Below are 19,589 nucleotides of genomic sequence, written 5' to 3' on the forward strand. Positions count from 1 at the left end.
ATGATGATGATTATGACAAATCTTCTTCATGTAATAGCCTGTGTCGGTTTTTTATACCATTGCCATTGCCTTCTGCTGAGTTTGTATATTTGTGTGATTTCACTAAAGTGTAATGGAAAAAAAGCTGGACGTGGCGGCTCGCTGTCTTTTATTTCTGCTGTGGGGACATTTGGTCATGTGACCGTCTGGTGTTCAGGCCTCCGTCAGGTGCATCAGGGTGGAGGGTAATTACTGGTGAACAATTATCGTCATCACGACAGAAGCCCGACGTATTGACGAGACTAGTTACTCAGATGACTCGGCTTGGCTCAGTGACTCGTTCACACTCAACCAGCTCCTTTCGAGACCTGAGCAGCGTTTAGTCAATTAAAAAAAAACTCAAATAAGAATTAAAATCAATCCCACTTGGTTTGACTCCTTACAGCCACTGAAGGTTCCGGAAGTCAAACTCGTCATTGGTTCTGCTGCTGTAAATGATCCCAGTTGAGACTCTTTTTTTTTTTTTTTTTTTTTTTACTGACTCATTGCTGATTTGAATCATTCTCAATCCAGTCGCCTGTCAATCAAAGTCATGTGACAGCTAGTCAGCGTTTTGCTTTGATTATATATATATATATATATGTAATTTTTTAAGTGGGCGGAGCTTAACACAAGCCTGTGGTCACCGTGATGGGTACCCGAAGAGAGATTAAGGCTCTACTGAAAACCTCTCCGTGTGTGTGTGTGTGTGTGTGTGTGTGTGTGTGTGTGTGTGTGTGTGTTCAGAAGCAAAAAGTCATGACTCTGCAGTTCTTATGGTTTATGATTAATGGTTAATTTGAGAGAGTGGCTGCTCGTGTGTGTGTGTGTGTGTGTGTGTGTGTGTGGGAGAGAGAGACAGACAGACAGACAGAGAGACACCTGTAGATGCTGACGGGGCAGCCGGTTTAACTGGCAGCATCGTCTTAGTCAGGGCTTTACAAACACACACACACACAGATCTGAGTCTCACTAATCATTTTTATTCTGCTGATGTTTGTGAGGTTGAGGGACTTAATTTTTTTTTTTTTCATTCCGTGGCTCCGCTCTGATAAAATTCTGATTAAACCAAAACTTGACTGTCAGGACTCAGTGGAAGCACCTGGACACTCACCTGTCTCGACAGCCAGCCAGGTTGAATATTAAGTATTATAACATTGACTCCACCCATTTGTAATGTACACACACACACACACACATACATATATACAGTATATATACGTATATATATATATATATATATATATATATATATATATATATATATATATATACATATATATATATATATATATATATATATATATATATGTATATACTGTATATATACAGACCCTGGAAATAAATTAACTTTTCAATGATATTCTAATTTTTTGAGAAGGGTCTGTATATATACTGTATATGTGTGTGTGTATATATATATATGTATACATATATATGTATATGTATATATACATATATATATATATATATATATGTGTATATATATATATATATATATATATATATATATACATAGCCCCCCCAGGAATTGTGGAGCGTTTTCTGCATTGATAAAATTTGATACCATCAAACATTCACCAGTGCTAATTAGTAGCTTTTGGTACATTTTCCAATATGAAATACATTTTTAGGCTTGCTCCAAGGAACAGGGCACTCAAACGCATCATTGAAAGGGGCTATTTCTACTCACCATACCAAAGAAAAAGGAAAATCAGTCTTTAGCTTAGAAAGAAAATAGTGGAGACTTATGATAAGGGGGAAGGTTATACTGCCATTTCCAAGTGTTTCACAGTGTCTCGAACCGCTGTACGTTGCATTATTCTCAAGTACAAGGAGATAAATTCTGTAAGAAACAAACCTGGGCGTAGTAACGTAACATAAGCACAAGGTTTCTAAAACTCTAGAGACAAAAATAGTCAGAGATGTCAGCAAGAAGCCCCGGACATCTGCCAACGCGATTGTTGCTGACCTGTCCTCTTCTGGAGTTGATGTTTCCAGGAACACAGTTGTGAGGGCTCTCCATCACAGAGGGCTTCTTCTAATTTCATAAGGGGGACGAATCATTTCGGCCTCAACTGTATATTCTCCAGCCTGGATGTGAGGCTGCAGTTCGACTAATTCCATCAATTTATGCGGTGACATCCATTAAAAAGTGACCTGCAGTGTTGTCAGAGAAAAGTTGGAGTGGATGAAAATGTGTTTTAATTTGTTGACGCTGGAAGACAGAGCGCTGGCGTTCGTTCCAGTTTGGACTTGGTTGGGAACATTGGCAGAGACGCCGACGTTTCATTTAATTCAGTCCAGACGAGACTGACCTGGAAAAAAAGAGAAAAAAATGAAATTGAAAAACTCGCAGAAATTAGTTTTTTCTTTGCACTCCACTTTATATATTAAAAACCTACAGTTTCATAAAAACAGAGATTGCAAAAGAAGTCCCTGAAATAAAAGCCTTTATTTCTCTAAGAACGACAGCAGCAGCAGTAGCATATTTTTCCCGCTGGCTGGTTTTCCGTGATTTTGTCTTTGTTGGCGGCCGACACGGCGGCAAAAAGACTCATCCGTCACGGGACGGCGTTTGTTCGCTGCTGCTGCTGGAAAACAGTCAGGCTGCGTTTGGCACCACCGCCGTCCAGGGATTAGACCGCGCCGCACCGACCCTCCCGCCTCTCTGGGCGGTGGTGGCTAATGAAGCTCTCACGGTTTGTTGATGATATAAAAATACCCATAATCCCTCAGGTGGACGCTAGCCGCTACCCCCCTCCCAACCACACACACACACACACACGCCTCCTACTCCCTGGTGGGATCCGGAATGTCGGCCCCAGTTAATATGAGTTAAAGTGATTATCGCCGTCACCGCTGCAACCTCTTGGAGATATTTACATTTCTTCAGATTCGTAGTTTAAGAGGACACACCTGCGTCCCAGTGGACCCGGCTATCGCCTGAGCTTAATCAGGTGTCCCCTCCTGAGACTTGACCAGACCGACGCTTGTTGTCAGAGTTAAATGGGGGAGATGCAGTATTTAGGTCGGCTGTCTCAGCAGAGGCAGGGATCGGGGAAAGCGTGTTTCCAGGGAATAGACGCGTCCCACCGGAGGGTTTGGTCTGTAACTAACAGCGGCTATAAACACTGCCCGAACTCACAGTCACTTTGGTACAAACACCTGTTGGGGAGGGGAGGAATGACGCCTGAGTGACGGAGTGATGAATGTTGTTTCCAAAGGGGTTCATCATCTCTGGGACACCAGGAAAGGGTGAGAGAGTGTGGTGTCTGAAACATCTTGTGACAAACGTGAGGAGTCTTTGTTTAGGAGACGCGATGAATATGCAGTTTGTATTTAGAGTCTCTCTCCTGGTAGAAAGCAGAATGACTAACCTGAAGAAAGGGTTTGTATGCAGCGCCATACAACACATGATATGTTCCAACATTTCCCTCTTGATCAACCCCATACAAACATTTTCCATGTGACCATAAGCCCTATTTATTCTGATGCAGTTGTATGTAGTCTCTCAAACCAAGGACTATCTATTCATTAGATCTGCATATCTATGTGTGGTGTTGGAGCTGTATCTTTGGAGTTGTCCACCTTGGCGACAAGACCTCCCCCAGGTGGAGGCCTGATTGATGCTAGACTTCTTTTGGAATAAACCTACTCCTATATAATCAAGTCAGCATCAACGAGGATCACATCACATCACTGCCGCCTGACAAACCACCACCTGGAAGGTTTCAATAATACGAAAGAGTTTCGATGTGACAGCAGGATGTTTCTTCTTCAGTGAGACGCCGCGAGTTAGCGAGTCCTCCATCATTGGCTCATCGATTGACCCAAATATTACTGTCATCCCCAATGAGTGCGGCCAGAGAAAACAGACTGTCTCATGTAATTTTACTAAGACACAAACACACACATACACACTCACCTACGTCCCATCAGTGTGTCCCAAGCCAATTAGCTAATGGCTCGTTAAGGACAGCGTCCATTACAGTGTCCAATTAATCAATTAAGCGGAACAAATGAGGATTCGATTGATCCGCTTCGGCTTTTTCCATCGATCACCTGACACCGTCGCCATGGCGACCGCGTGGAACCCGAGCAACAGGGCTGAGTCAGCGTGTGTGTGTGTCCACCGGTCAAACAGCCAGTCGTGACTCGCAGTGTCACAGAGAGCTCCATCTGCCAGCTCCCAGAATGCACCGGGTCGAGCACTCGCGCCGTCACCCCGGCAACGATGGGAGCAGAACTGGACTTTTCAACCAGTTTTACACCAGTTTAGACTGGGGGGGTTAGTGGGGCGGGGTTGAGCAATTTGTGATCACAGGAGAAGTTGTGTGGTTCCAAGCAAAGTCCAAGGGTCAGAAGATCCAGACTGTGAAGCTCTCTGATGGAGCCGACACTGAGAGAAGGTTCAGTCGACTAGATCGCTCCTCTGCTGCGTCACACTGGTACCCGTAATTCAAAAGGCAAATACACAGGGCGCCACCAGACAACACCGGAGACAATGGGTGGAATGTTTTTTCCTGCAAGGGGATTTAGCACAATGCTAATGGAGCTAAGACTCCTAAAAAGCAAAATTCTTAGCAGGAGAAGTTGTTTTTTTTGTTACCTTTTTGATGTTGTCTCTTTTTACTGCAGAGATAAAGACGTCCCCGTAAGGCTGCCAAAGAGCCAGTCCTGACTGTACTGGGAAAACAGAAACCTGTGTGTGTGTATGTGAGTGCTGCCAACTTGTGAGAAACACGGTGGAACTATATGTATGTGTGTGTGTGTGCATTTGCGTGTGTGTGTGCGCCATCGTTTGAACGCAGCCTCACCAGCAGAAGGTTCAGTTCTGTGTCTGTGGTCCAGTGGGCCTGGTGCCATCAAATTAATGAGACTTTATGGGCAGCCGTCCCAGAGTAGCACACACACACACACACACACACACACACACACTCCTCTTCCACAGTGTTGCTCTCGGTGTGTCTCGGTGGTGTTGTTGTGCTGAGCGCTGATAAAACTTTGGCTCCAGGAAGCTGAAAAACAACAATACGTTTGAAAGATTGCACAAACATCCGTCGCAACAACCTCCACCAGCTCCCGCAACTTCCCCTGATGATGTCATTTGAAGCCGGGCATGATTGTGGGCCGGGTCTGGATTTTTAACTCCCTGCCGCTTTCCTCTGTTTCTCCATCTTTTCAAAAAAAAAAAAAAAACAAACAGGTGGGGAAAAAATAATGTGTAGCACGAAGCATCTGTATGGGACGTCTTGGCTCGCGTCCCATCAGATGATGGAGTTTTTAATGCTATAATCCCCGACAGCCAACAGGGGGCTACCTGCTGGATATTTTGACTTCATAATGAGGCAATTTTTATGACGGCAGCCGGCAAATTTGTCAGTGGCGGCGCCAGGATTTTGTGGTGTAGTGTGTTGGGTCAGTGGCTCCAAGTGTGTGTGTGTGTGTGTGTGTGTGTGTGTCTTTGGCTCGGCTACCTTGTGGGCGGTGACATCATGTCGTTTCCATCCAACCGGATCGACTGACATCATGGCCCGAGCCGTGCATTTAATGGTGAGCTCATGCAGAAGATATTACTGATGGAGGCAGACAGTGTAGCAGCATAGAATATTCTATTACAGTCTCTGTGTGTGCATGTGTGTGTGCATGTGTGTGTGCGTGCGTCCACTCAGTCTGCTCCCTCATCATTAATACATGTCGTCATTTCCACACAGTGCCGAGCGTTGCCGACCTGCCGAGGACCCTGGAAAACAGCTTTTCCGTGTCGCGGCTATAAGAAGAAAAAGAAAAAGAGGAGAAAAACGTCCACCTGCTCGGAAAGAGGAAACACTTTGGGCAGCAACAGCAAAGCTGCCAAAAGGCTACTGCTTTTTTTTTTTCCAGAGTTCATGACATAATAGTGATGTCGCCAAAGAGGAATTCTGTCCCCCTTCTGAAGTTTTGATTTCAATCTCTTTTTTTTTGGCAGGGGGCTTGTTTTGGCTGTAGTGATGCTGGAGTCTTGAATTTTGAATTTACGGTTAAATTTAGAGTTGAAATTTAAAAAATGTGTTGAATTTCAAATGAAAATTAATAAAAAACAAACCTGTTGGCCAAATTCAAACCAAAATGTTATCGGGTTTGAATTTGGGCGGGCAAAATCAGGGCGGGCAAACTTTTTGACCGGTGGGGCCACAATGGATTGTAAAATTTGACAGAGGGGGGGCCAGAGCAGGAGCAGATGGATGGAGTGTTTTCATGACCCACCTTATAGGAGGAAAAAAAATATATCACTTGATTTAATGTCAATAGAAAATAAACAAAAGCATTACAACAAAATGTGTCTTTCAAGTCCCACGGTATTTAACTCTTTATTGAAATTACTCTTAACACACTCAAAAAAATGGATGAAATACAGCTATTTTCTGACTTACTGACTATTAATATAATTTCTTCAAAGGACCCCCTTGAAAACGAGAAGCTGCATCTCAAGGGGCTATCCTACATAAATTGAAATTGAAATTGAAATTCAAGTTCGTAGTTTGCCCACCCCTGATCCAGAGGACGGGTCGACATCAACGTCCCACAGTGAACTGACTTGAAGTGATTTGAAATGACATCACTAAACCCACGCTAGCATACGTTAGCGTGAGCTAGCATTGCAGGAGCAGAGACTGCAGTAGCTTTGCATTTCTCATTAAGTTGACGTTTCAGCAAAATCGTGTCACAATGTCATGCAGACGCTCTGGCAGCTGGGCCCTGTTGTCCTGATGGTGGCGCGACAGGACAGACGGCCCTTTTGTTGTTGTTGTTGTTGTTGTTGTTGTTGTTGTTGTTGTTGTCATAGTCGTCTTCCACCAGCGGATCAAAGCCAGACTTGCATCTAATCCTGTTTCCGGTAAACTGCTCAGCACATAGCCGGTGAGCCCACGGCCTCCTGCACATTCGATTACGGCGGATAATCACATCAGCAAAGTTGTCCGTATCTGGCCTGCAGGGGGCACCGATGAGAAACCTCAAACACACTTTTCTTTTCTTTTCTTTTTCTTTTTACCAATTTGAACAACACAAAGAATTTTTTTTTTACTCTCGTTGGGGTTAAACCGCCTGGCAACAGCCCGGCAGCTCCTGCATCATTTATGATTGGGTGTCAGCCGGTCACATGACGTGTGTGTGTGTGTGTGTGTGTGTGTGTGTGTGTGTGTGTGTGTGTGTGTGTGTGTGTGTGTGTGTGTGTCATGTATAATCAATGAAGTCCGGTCACTCTATTAAATCACCTGCTAACTGGAGACGGTCTATTTCACTTTAATGGCTCTTGTGCAACTTCTTCCTCCTCCTCCTCCTCCTCCTCCTCCTCCTTGTCTTCTTCTCCTTCTTCTTCTGCAACATCAATTATGCACACTATTATTTAGTAACAGCGTTGTTACCGCATCACTCCGGTCCGTCTCCATCAGTCGGAGGTAAATATTATCCATCTGGATGAAGACGCAGCGTTTTACCGGTGACATCCTGCAGTTCCGAGCCTGCAGGTGTGCAGCGCCACCTGGTGGTCCCTCTAATCCCGGCGGAGCACAAAGAGTTAAGCTGCTGCACACAAACACACAGCTTCAAAGACCTGCTGCAATCCTCGCTGCAGCTAATCCCTCTTCCTCTTTCTCTATCTCTTCCTCTTCTCCTTTCTTCTGAATTCTGTCTCTTTTCCCACCAGCTGCTCCGACTTCCTGATAAAACACTAATTACGACATTTAACCCGCATTTTCCAGCAAAGGTTCAATTATTACTCCAACATATTTTTTTTCTTTCCCTTTCCCTCCCAAAGAAATATAAATTTAAAGGTCCCTCCAGCACTGTTTTCTGACTCCAGAAATGAAAAAGTCTTCCACTGCTTCTCCACTTCCTGCTCTCTGTGATGTCACAGAGGGCACTGACGCCACTCCCAGGTTGGTGACGACACCCCCCAGCCGGGTGCTGGCTGCGCCCTCTGGCATTGCTTTGTTGGGAGGTCCGCCTCAGTTTTTTAGCGGGACGCTGCAAACAGCGGGCTAAATCTGCTGCTACTGGACAGCTGGAGAGGCCTTGGATTGTTGATGAAGTGAACGCTCTCCTCTGGAGTCTGAGATAGAAAATGACGTTTGAAAAACATGGTGAAAACACGATGAGATGACGTGGCAGAGCCGTTCGAAACTTTTTGACTGGTGTGGCCACAATGGGTTCTAAAATTCGACAGAGGGGGCCGTAGCAGGAGCAGATGAAACAAAATTAACAAAAGCGTTCCAACAAAATCTGCGTCTTTGAAACCACACGGTATTTAGCTCTTTATTGAAATGGTTCTTAAAACGCTGAAAGAATTGATGGACAGCTATTTCATTACTTACTCTTGGTATAATTTCCACCTCTGGTCCAGAGGAAGGGCTAATCTCAACATCTCACTGTGAAATGACTTCAACTGACTTGAAATAACACCACTAAACCCATGCTAGCACACGTTAGCATGAGCTAGCATAGAAGGAGGAGAGACACCAGCTTCACTTTCTCATTATGTTGAGGTTTTAGTGAAACCTTGGCAGGACGCCACGGTATTTAGCTCCTTATTGAAATGACTCTTAAAACATGTGGGAAGAAATGATGAAATACAGCAATTTCATGGCTTACTTACTATTAATATAATTTCTTCAAGTTTGGCAGGCTGGATTAAAAAGATAAACGGGCAGCAAATGGCCGCAGTTTTCCCATGCCTGCTTTAACCACACGCTTGTTGTGTGATTTTAGGGTTGAAACAAACAAAATAAATGCTCTATTTTAAAGGAAGGAAACGTGCTCGCACACGTTTCTCCAGGAACGCTGGGATGCGAGGGGGAGAAGAGCAGACTTCCTGTTTGCTCGGGTGCAGATTACAGATTAAAGGAGCCGCCTTATTTGGGATTAGGTGTCAAAGACTCTGAGCCGCTGCCAAAAAAACCTCCACAGGAAGTCGTTTTCACCAGGAAGCAGGCAGTGAGCGCCAATCAGGGATCACCTGGGATTCGGCCGGGATGATTACAAGGGAGCCAATCGGGGCTCTTCTTTCTTTGTTTTCTCCCCCCCACTCCCCCAACCCTCACCTTCCTCCCCTCTCACCCCCCCTCTCCCACCTCCCCGCCGTCCGTCCTCTCCTCTTTTCTCCTTCATCTCTCGCTGCGCTACAAAGTCCGCTCCTTCTTTCTCCTCATGGCTCTATTTCCCTAATCGTTTTATCCGTGCACCATGACTGAAACGTGCACGCACACACACACACACACACACACACACACACACACTCACTCACTAGCAGAGGGACACATTAGCCCCTGTGTGAACCGACTCAGCTCTGCCAGGATCAGGGGGGCTGCACGCCGCTGATAACAAGACACACGCACGCACACGCGTATACACACACACACACACACACACACACACACACTGAGGAGGGTTCAGTTGTCTCTGGGTTAATGTTGCGGCTGATCGATGGAGCTGAGGATGGGGACTCGAGGCCCGGAACACCGAACGACTCCGGCAGATCAAAGTTGCCTGTGTTGGTTTTGCAGCACTGGGGGTCCGTAACAGGAAGCTGCCCGCAGCTCCAGCGGCTGCTAGCACCACCTGAAGGCTGCTGCGATGTTTTTATTGGAATCAGTACTCACCCCGAAAGTCTGGCAAAGCTGTTAAAGGTCGTTAATGACCACACCCACAAGGTCACGTGGTTGCCCTCGTTGCAATTGCACCACACGGACGTGTCCGTGCGTAATTCTAGTATTTTATAGTATACAAGGTTCTCTGATTGGTTCGGCCGTCTTCTGACCAGCTGGAAACACCTCAAATTGGAGTTCCTCAAGATGGATTTCAGAGAATCCAGACCTGGAAACTCATCCTGCTGCTGCAGATGGTTCGGCAGTTGTGTCTTTAGTTTCAACTTGCATGTGGAACCTTTTGGTTCTAAAAACCTTAGTTCTAAATCAAGATATTCCTGGAAATGTTTCCCCGGATACCAGCTCTCCTAATGCACACTTTTAACAATGAGTAGTACTTAGTACAGTACAACGGTCACACGCAGTGCCCTCACACCTACCACTGTACAGTGTGTGTGTGTGTGTGTGTGTCTGCTCTAATAACTAATTAATGCATCCATTACTCGCCGCCTCGCATTGCTTAAAAAAAAAAAAAAAAAAAAAAAAAAAGCACTTTTATGCATGTTTCCATTGGCAGCCGAGAAAATAGCATTAGCCAATCAGCCGTCTTCCTGTGTCTGTCTGGCGCTGCTCCGCCCGGCGACCGGAGAAAACCTTTTAACGAGGTTTAACGTTTGATTTAGGGCAACCGGAGGAGGGAGGCGGGGGACGTGTTCGCTGCGGTGTCTTTGGAGAGCCCCCTGCTGTTCTTGACTGGTAACTGCGGCGATGGAGGCTGATGTGGCATGAAGAGGACTGTTGAGTCATACAACAGTGTTATAAAACCTGGCGCATTGAATGTGTTTAACCCCCCTTGCGATAATAGAAAATGTCACCACAAGATTTCTGCTATTGTTGCAAACCCTGCCTTTGTTTCTGGGTTGCTCTCGGCGCGTGAAACCGCTGTAGCTGTGATGGTATAACGGCAAACTCTCCGCTGGGATCCATAAGCGCCATCCATCCATCTTCTTCACTGTCTGGACACGCTTAATAATTCATTGTGGAGGCAGAACCAGTCTGACCAGTAACCAGAGAGCTGTGGCCACAGAGACACAGCGAGAGGTTGATGGAAAGAAAATTAATCAGAGTGGGATTTCCCTCTAACCCCACACCCTCCTCCTCCACTGGAGCTTCTCTGTTGTTTTTACAGACAGTGTCTCCCTCTGCTGGTGATCAGGGTAACGCACAAAGACAAAAATGTATTTTAAAATACATCCAACCATCCATCCATTTTCTGCTGGAGCCTATCCCAGCTGTCATGGGGCGAATTTTAAAATACAAACGAAATAAAAATATATATATATATTCATGGTAAAATTAAAATAAAATGTCAGCTGGGAATGATTTTTTAGAATCTTAAACTGTTTTACTTTTTTTTTTTTTTTTTAAATTCAATTTATATCCAAATGCTTAATTTATATCGTGTGTTGTTGTTTTTTTGTTTGTTTGTTTTTTTAAAGGCTGAGCCTGTGTTTGTCATTTGTTTTTGTTCGTGTTTTTGTTTTTCATTGTGATCTAGTGTCTAGATAATCGTTATTAAATTATGATTACCTACATAAATAAAATTAGATATCAGAAATGTGTAAAAAAAAAAAATTATTTTATTAATTGAGATACTACGGCGCTATGATATATTTACAATTTGGGGTTAAAGAAATGAATACTCAAATTAAAACAAAAACAAAAATCACATATTTTATCCTCCAATCATGTTCGCGACTCAGGATGAGTTGGCACTAGCCGCCGGAAGCCGGAAGTATAATAACCGGAAGCTAGACTGGAAGGCTAAAGCTGACAGCCTGGGTAGTTGTGCAGAGTTCAGGAGACTGAACTGCGGCCTTGTGGAGTTTCTTTGAGTTCGTGTCTGCCAGGTGCTGTTCTGAGGTGAGTCCGAGCTGTAGCGTCACGTCAGGAGATAGGAGCCTCAGCAGATTTAGCCAATTAGCTCGCTAACCTTTCCACGAAGTCGCGCCCGAAGTGTCGTCATGTTAATTAGAAGCAGTCGCGGCACTAACATTCTCCCCTCAACACCGCTGAGCCAAAAGCCAGATAACGATCAAAATAAAAATTGTAATAATAATAATGCGTGGAATGTGTGCTAAGCTTGTCGGTTTAGCCTCGCAGCTTGCCGTTTTCGTTTTGTTTATGTCACGTTAGCATGTGCTAACTCAAGTGTGGTGAGACACACGACTTCTACTTAAAGTCGAGACAATTAAACAAACGCAGCAATAAACGGCGGTTGTCAGCCATATTCAGCGATAATGTATTACAGGGCATATGGATGAATTTTATCGTTAAAGACGCAGCAAGTAAACAACATTGCGGAGCAAACCTGATCGCTCATAAAAACCCAAAGTGTGGACTGTGAATGTTATCATAACATCTCCATTTCTATCTTGTGACTGCTTGTCATCATGACACGTAGATTCGCGTGCGCGTCGAAGTGTACAAAGAGGCCACAGTGGCGCGTAAATATGTGAGTGTTTGAGGTACATCCATCAAAACAAGTCTTCGCCTTCTCGTCGTTACTGAGACGTCACCGTGAGTTGCAGCATGCGGTCAGCTGCCAGTGCCACGCCCCTCCACTGTCAAGCACTGATGACGTCATCTGGGCCAGACTGCATGCAACGCTTCAGGATCAACGTGAAACTCTGCCAGCGCCGCAGATTCGTGTTTTTAATGGGAAAAAGAGTGGACAGGGAGAGCGTTTGTGATAAGTGACAGCTCGCCGTGATCTTGCGGTTGCTGATCCAGTGTGGAAAAGTCTGTTGGGAAATCGAACCAGGGTTTTATGTGTTTATGAAATATCTTTAATGACCAAAAACAATGCGCTGACTGTTCCCCCTGCATGTTCCGCAGAGTGAATTACACCCAACTAGGTCGTGCAGCTGTGCCTCTAATGATCGTGGCTTGACAGTCTTGCAGTAATTGGTTGATCAGTGTGTTTTTTGGTTTGGGTTTCTTTGCCTACAGTCAACAGGCAGCTACTTCACAAAGCAACAACGTCGCTCTTTATGTTTGTTAGCTGTTCCTGATGCGAGCGCCATCGGCGGTCTCTTAAGTCTTCCGCTCCGAGTTTAGGTCGACATTGAGTCACATGACCCTGAACTCTCGTTGACTGCGCGCAAGCTGGCCAAAAACAGGTTGACGAAGCCCTCGGTGTCGCTTCCGCCTTTACGATGCTCTCGACGCGATGGCCGACCTCATGTCTCCTCTCTGTGTCTCCTGCACGGCTCCAGGTGTCATCATGAGTCTGCAGTGGACGGCCGTGGCCACCTTCCTCTACATGGAGGTCTTCTTCGTCCTGCTGCTCTGCATCCCCTTCATCTCACCCAAGAGGTCTGAAAGCACTTCTTATATGTTTTTGGCAGTGGGGGGGGTTGTTCTTGTTATCATGGTGGAGCCACGTTATCAACACATGGGATGGTTTTATCTCGGCCTCAGCTGTAAGTCCTTGATTGAAACAGAGCAGCTCTGTGGGGACGCCTCTGAGCGTTTTCAGCCTTGAGGCTCAAGGTAGCTTCGTGCCTAATCCTACAATATATGTGACATATACACAGCATTCAAATTTTCGATGGCCCACGGTGTGAGGATAAGAAAGGAGAGAAAAAAAAAAGGTATACAGCGCTACATCAGAGTAGTGCAGATAAAGAATGACCGTGCAAAGGCTACATAAGTGAGTGCAAAACTGATTAGCATGAGCTAATTTTATACATTTAAATTATTCATTCATTTATTTATTAAACTTCACACATTCTTCAGTGTTTTGTTTTTTCCCCTCTCTGACCACTTGGTGGCACCAGAGTTTCAGGGTCCCCAACCACTCAGTGGGCCTCTGCTCCATCCTGCCACCAACCTGCCTTTATTGGCTGCTTTCATTTTATCGCAGCTAAAGCAACGCGGCCGTTGACTAACTAACTCTTGGTCATGTGACCCTCTCAGGTGGAACAAGATCTTTAAATCCCGGATCGTGAAAACCATCGCGCTGTACGGAAACACCTCCTTCATGGTCGCCATCGCCATCCTCGTCTTCCTGCTCATCGGTATGTTTGTGTGTGTGTGTCTGTGCTCCTCCCCCCTACTGTCTTTGGAAGGAGCCCCGCCCACTGTGCAACACAGTGTTTGTGATGCGAGTTCACTGTGTGCTCTAAGATGCGTTCCGCGAGGTGGCCAAGTACAGCGTGACGGAGAAGGTGGACCTGACCAACAATCCCACGGCCATCGAACACATCCACATGAAGCTGTTCAGAGCTCAGAGGAACGAGTACATCGCTGGCTTCGCCCTGCTGCTGTGCCTGTGAGTGTGAGACACACACACACACACACACACACACACACACACACACACACGCCCTCAATAGGACGGTGATCTAAGCACACAGGAATTTTACAGTAGGATGGAAGGAATGAGCAGCTGCAACATTTGTGAATGGAAACTGACTCGCAAATCCCGCAGCCTGCACCTGATTGGTCGGCCCGTCCGAGGTGTGAAGCCTGTCTGCTTCCTGGTTGGCTGACCTCTCGGTGTCGGGGGTCAGATGCCGCCGTGGTCATGGTCGTGCGCGGCGCTGAGCCGGCGTTCTGCTATTGGCCGGAGCGCTTGTTGTCGTCGGGCGGAGAAGCTGGGAGCACTTCCTGTGTGAAGACTGAGAACGTTCCCGCTTCTTCATGTTGCACTGAGTCAGTGCCGTTCCTCCTGTAGAGGGCAGCAGCAGCAGCAGCAGCAGCAGCAGCTGCCGTGCAACATGTGATGCAGCAGCTGCTTCCGCAGGAGGAGCTCCAGCGTTTAGACCGAGCCGTCCAAGGGTGTGACCGGTGGGCGGGGCCGACTGTGGCAGCTGATGGGATTATTTTAACTGATGGCCATATTGGGACCACACACACACACACACACACACACACACACACACACACACGCTCAACGGCACCAAATGTGGATTCACCCGCCCAAGCTGCTGCTGCTGCAGCGACTCTTCCTCTGGTGTTTGGAGCAGCCAACGAACACACACACACACACACACACACACAGGGGAAGTCACGGTGCGGTCGGTCTGCACACGGGAACCAATCACTGTCTCCCAGCCACAGTGTGCATCGGAACCCCTGGCAGCGCTACAGGAATGGGGCCACTGGGCTCATGTTTCTCTCACAGCGCCCCCTGCTGTGTCTCAGTGTTGCATCACAGCTTGTCAGCGACGTGTGTGTGTGTGTGTGTGTGTGTGTGTGTGTGTGTGTGTGTGTGTGTGTGTGTGTGTGTGTGTGTGTGTGTGTGTGTGTGTGTGTGTGTGTGTGTGTGTGTGTCACATTTTTGCACTGTTGCGGTGTTTCTAGCCGTCGATGTTGGGATTGTTTACTATTAATCGACTGTCGATTAAAATCAATTAGTCGCGAATAATTGAACCTTTTTTTACACAGGTAGTTAATACCATTATAACAGTGCAGTGGCAGGAAAGAGCAATTCACCTGTAGATACTGTGATGGTCATAATATACCAAGAACAATTTACTTTTAAACAACTTTTTTTTTTCTTTTTCTTTTTAAAGTGGAAATGTGACCCATTAGAAGTCAACTTAAGGTCAGAGGTTGAATGTTTGGGGTGTTTTTCGTGTTCTCTAATGTAAAAACTGGTCACATTGGACCCTCAACTTTACTTAAGGGTTAAATAATGTGACCTTAGACATTTTTCAGTGTGAAATGCAGGTTCTCGGGAAAAGTCGCTGCTGATCGATGAGGTCAATCAACTGACGATTAATGAATTGATGGATAATTGGCATCCCTAGTCGCTGTGTTTGTGTGCCGCACAGTGTCACTGATGCGTCTCCTCCGCCCCCGCCCCCCCCGCAGGTTGCTGCGTCGCCTGGCCACGCTGCTCTCCCAGCAGGCCTCGCTCATGGCCTCCAACGAGGCCTTCAAGAAGCAGGCGGAGGGAGCCAGCACGGCCGCCAAGAAGTACATGGACGAGAACGAGCTGCTGCAGGAGGTGAGACACACACACACACACACACACACACACACACACACACACACACACACACAGCCGGGTTCTGTACTGGTTCAAACCAGTTCTGTGTGTGCCAGTTTCGGCCTGTGACTTTACAGTCCCGGTTTGCACATCCTGCCGTTTGTCCTCGTCACCTCCAGGGGGCAGCAGCGGTCTTCGTCCGCCGAGAGGAGCCTGAGTTCACACTCAGTGCCCCTGTGACAGTGTGTGCACCTCCACACACACACACACACACACACACACACACACACACACACACACACTGGGGTAATCTGACCGGGGTTCGTCCGGGGTTAAGAGTTTCTGCACAGCTAAAAGGAGAAATTGCTTCATCTGCATGTGACAGACACGCACATACGCGCACACTCTCTCTCTCTCTCTCTCTCGCACATACACACGCACACACACACACACACACTGTAGTAACTAAAATTAGTTTTCTGCCTCCAGCTGCGGTGTCACACTGTAGTTTTATGTACAAACAAGTTGTTCTTTTGCACATAATGAGAAGACCGGAGCTGTGTGATGTCACTTCCTGTTCACCCCTGTTTTATTGGTGTGTGTGTGTGCGTGCACGAGATTCTCCTGAAGGTCAGTTATGTGATGCTGCAGTGCAGCATGTGACTCTGTATCTTCTGGGATATGAGTGTGTGTGTGTGTGTGTGTGTTGTATCAGGTTGTGTTACATTTTACGGTTGTGCGTGATAAACAGTCGAGCCCTCACGTGTCTCGGTGTTGACAGGACCTTCTGATCGGCGTGTTTACGTTTAACTTTATTTAAAATGTAATGTGAAATTGTTTTGTCCTTTTTTGCAGTTCTTTCTGATTTATTTTATTTGTTTGTGCAGCGGCGGTGATCCCGGCAAAACTGTCCTGCGTGCCGGCGGCGCTTCCAAACAGAAATTGAGACTTTATATTTTTTTTCCAGCCGTGGCGTCGTAACCACTTCCTGTCGTTCCGCAGAAACTGCGTGACGCCGGCGTCGAGGCCCCGGAGGCCGGGAAGAAAGGGGCGGGGCCTCAGGAGGAGAACCGGACGTTGAAGGAGGAGGTGAAGACGCTGACGGAGCAGCTCAGCACCACCAAGAAAGGTGAGAGGGGGGAGGGGGAGGGTGAAGGGAGCAAGAGGGGCGGGAAGGGGGCGGAGCCTAGTTACGCATCCAACCGCCAATCATCCGCCTCCTGCGTCCTGCTGCAGGAAACGACAAAAACATAATGAATTTAAAGTCGACGGAAAGCATGAAAAAAACTGTCTGCACCAGTCAAAGTCTGCCCACCCCTGGGTTAACCAGCCCTTGGTGATGTCACAGAGGGCACTGCCACCTCTCCCCAGGTTGTGATTACTTCTCTCTCTCTCTCTGTGTTTTGCAGCTCTGCAAAAGTCGGAAAGTGACGTGGGCGCCATGAAGAAGCAGGCCGAGAATCTGACGGTGGAGTACGACAGGCTTCTGGACGAGCACAGCAAGCTGCTGGTAACACACACACACACACACACACACACACACACACACACACACACACACATGCAATCGATCACTCTGCAGTTGACCTGTCAACTGTGTTTTACTCTGCAGCGACAAAATATAATCGTGGCAAAGTGATACTGGAGACACACACACACACACACATGCACGCACTGGCCGAGCGGATGATGTTATATAACACACCTAGAAATACACACACACACACGGCAGCGGACATGTGTGTGACATTGAGCCGGCGGTCGACGTCTCCGTGTGTGTTTACGGCCCCCAGTCGCTCTCTGATTGGTCGGCTGCTCTCCTCGCTCGCTCGCTCTCTTTCTCTCTCGCTCGCTCTCAATGCGCTGCGTGAACCCGGGCGGTTGCAGCGACCCAATTGGTCCAGCAAAGTAACACTCTCTAGATATACGGTCGAAGAGTTTTAGATCAATATTTTTTTATGTTTTCTTTTTTTTTTTTTACTGTCTTCAGTTCAATGTGACGATCCGATTGGGCGAGGCCGCCCGCGCGCGTCTTTGAGCTCGCGGTTGGCCGATTTCGTCGGGTCACGTGACCTGATCACCACAAACGTGCTCGCACTTCAAATACTGAACAGCGATGCTTGTTGTTTCCCGATCGTGGTCGTGGTTGATTCATTGGCGCCGGGTGTAGTGAGCAGCGCAGCCTGCAGGTGGCGCTCACACCGCTCTCTGTCTGTGTGTCTGCAGGCCAGCAGCGACAAGAAGTCGGACTGAGGAGGAAGAGGAAGCCCCTCCCCCCGGCCCACCTGTTCCCTCCTCTCGCCACCATCATCCTTCCATTCCTCGCCACATGATGTCACTTCCTGTCTGTGGGACTCTTGGGCTGTGATTGTTTTGTTTTTCCTTTCCATTTTTTTCCTTTTTCCTCTCCCCCATCTGCATTCCGACCGGATGGAAACCAACGAGTTCATTCCAGAGAGCCGACAGGCCCAGAACCTGACGCCTCCACTGCGCCACCTGGTGGTGCAGGTGAACAGAAGCTGCTGCTGCTGCTGCTGCTGCTGCTGCTGTTCAGGTTGAACTCGGGTTCTGAGGAAGGCGAGAGCCGATGGCGATGACCTGCAGACGAGGTATTTTTTTTTTTTTTTTTTTTTCTGTTTGTTTGTGGTCTCCACAGGAAGTGCTGTCGTGTCGCTCTCTGTGTTTACGTCGTTCAGAACCTCACCAGGTCGGCGACTCTCTCTCTCCTGTTCGGGAAGCAACAAACCGTTTAGAAAGGCGTCTGAATGTCCTCTGGCTCCATCCAAGGTCACCTGACCTGGATCCAACCTGTCTCTCTTTTCTTTAATTTTTCTTTCTTCACTGTAAAATATCCAGATGAATGTGAGCAGACGACTTTGTAAACAGTGGAAACATTTTTGCACCGGCTTATTTTTGTCTCTCAAACAAACATTTTCTTTTCACTTTTTTTTTTTTTTTTTTTTTTACGTCATACGTCGCAATAGACTTCTGTGCATCGGTTTCGGTGCTTTTTCTGCGTGTCATTCTCTTGTGTATTTTGGCACATGTTGTTCGATTTAAATGTATTTTTCTAGTGAACGCAGGCTCTTATTTCCGCTGCTGCAGGTCTGCGTGGCGGTGGCGTCGAGTCACTCGGCCACTTGCGCATCTTCCGTGTCACTTCTGTAACATTCAACAGTAGTTGTTGTTTTTTTTCCTTCAAGGGGAAAAAAAGATTTAAAAATGAAAAAAATAAAATTTGCTCAACCAACCAAACGTCCCAGGTCTTTTTGTGTCTTTACGCAACACCAAGTGAGACGTCGAAGTCTTACGGATCTGTCTTGTAATGGTTCCGATCTGATTAGTTCACAGCCGAACGGAGTCCTCTGGGGGAGGAGCTAGGCAGAGCTACAGCCAGGTAAACGGTGTCACTCTGACCACAGCTGGGCAACGTCTTCTCAGTTGAAGATGAACCTAGAGGCACTGAAGGCTTTAGATGACTGGAGTTGAACACACTAGTTAAGGTCCGCCCACCCTTGCGTGGCTCCGCTGGTTGTGTAGGAAGCTCCTCGCACCTGCTGCTCATCACATCATCATCTTCATACCGCAAACATGATACTAATATTATAGATGTGTTAGCTTGAGGGCTAAGAGAATTTGTGACTGGCTATTTTTAATCTCTTGCTGGCATGTTTGATGGAGCTAACATCACTACAGGCCTACAGCCTACAGGACTGGGGGGAAAAAAGTTACAACAAATAAAATAAATAGAAATAAAACCTTAAACTGCACTGCTGATATTGTTGGCTATGATTCAGACATGTTGAGTTTGAGTTTAGTTGTAGCCCAGACTTCACTTCTTGGGACTGTGGAATCAAGCTGAAGGGAAGAGCCAGAAGAAGAAGAAGCAAGCTGTCTAACTAGCTAGCTAGCTTGCTTCCCGCCAGTTGTGTATCCTGTCAGTG

General features: G+C 46.8%; 1 protein-coding gene across 1 annotated transcript; it reads left to right on the forward strand.

Moving 5' to 3' along the window:
- The first annotated feature begins 11,411 nt into the window (after window positions 1-11,411).
- Window positions 11,412-18,900, forward strand: bcap31 (B cell receptor associated protein 31). The gene is made up of 8 exons (XM_076026739.1): window positions 11,412-11,567; window positions 12,923-13,022; window positions 13,626-13,726; window positions 13,836-13,980; window positions 15,528-15,663; window positions 16,648-16,774; window positions 17,055-17,155; window positions 17,872-18,900. The coding sequence occupies exons 2-8, from the start codon at window positions 12,931-12,933 to the stop codon at window positions 17,896-17,898; spliced, it is 729 nt and encodes a 242-aa protein (XP_075882854.1). The 5' UTR covers window positions 11,412-11,567; window positions 12,923-12,930; the 3' UTR covers window positions 17,899-18,900.
- The last annotated feature ends 689 nt before the right edge of the window (window positions 18,901-19,589 follow it).

This window comes from Nelusetta ayraudi, unplaced genomic scaffold, assembly GCF_046127955.1.
Source record: "Nelusetta ayraudi isolate G7.1 ecotype Tasmania unplaced genomic scaffold, CSIRO-AGI_Nayr_v1 ptg000019l, whole genome shotgun sequence".
In the NCBI taxonomy this organism is placed as follows: domain Eukaryota; kingdom Metazoa; phylum Chordata; class Actinopteri; order Tetraodontiformes; family Monacanthidae; genus Nelusetta; species Nelusetta ayraudi.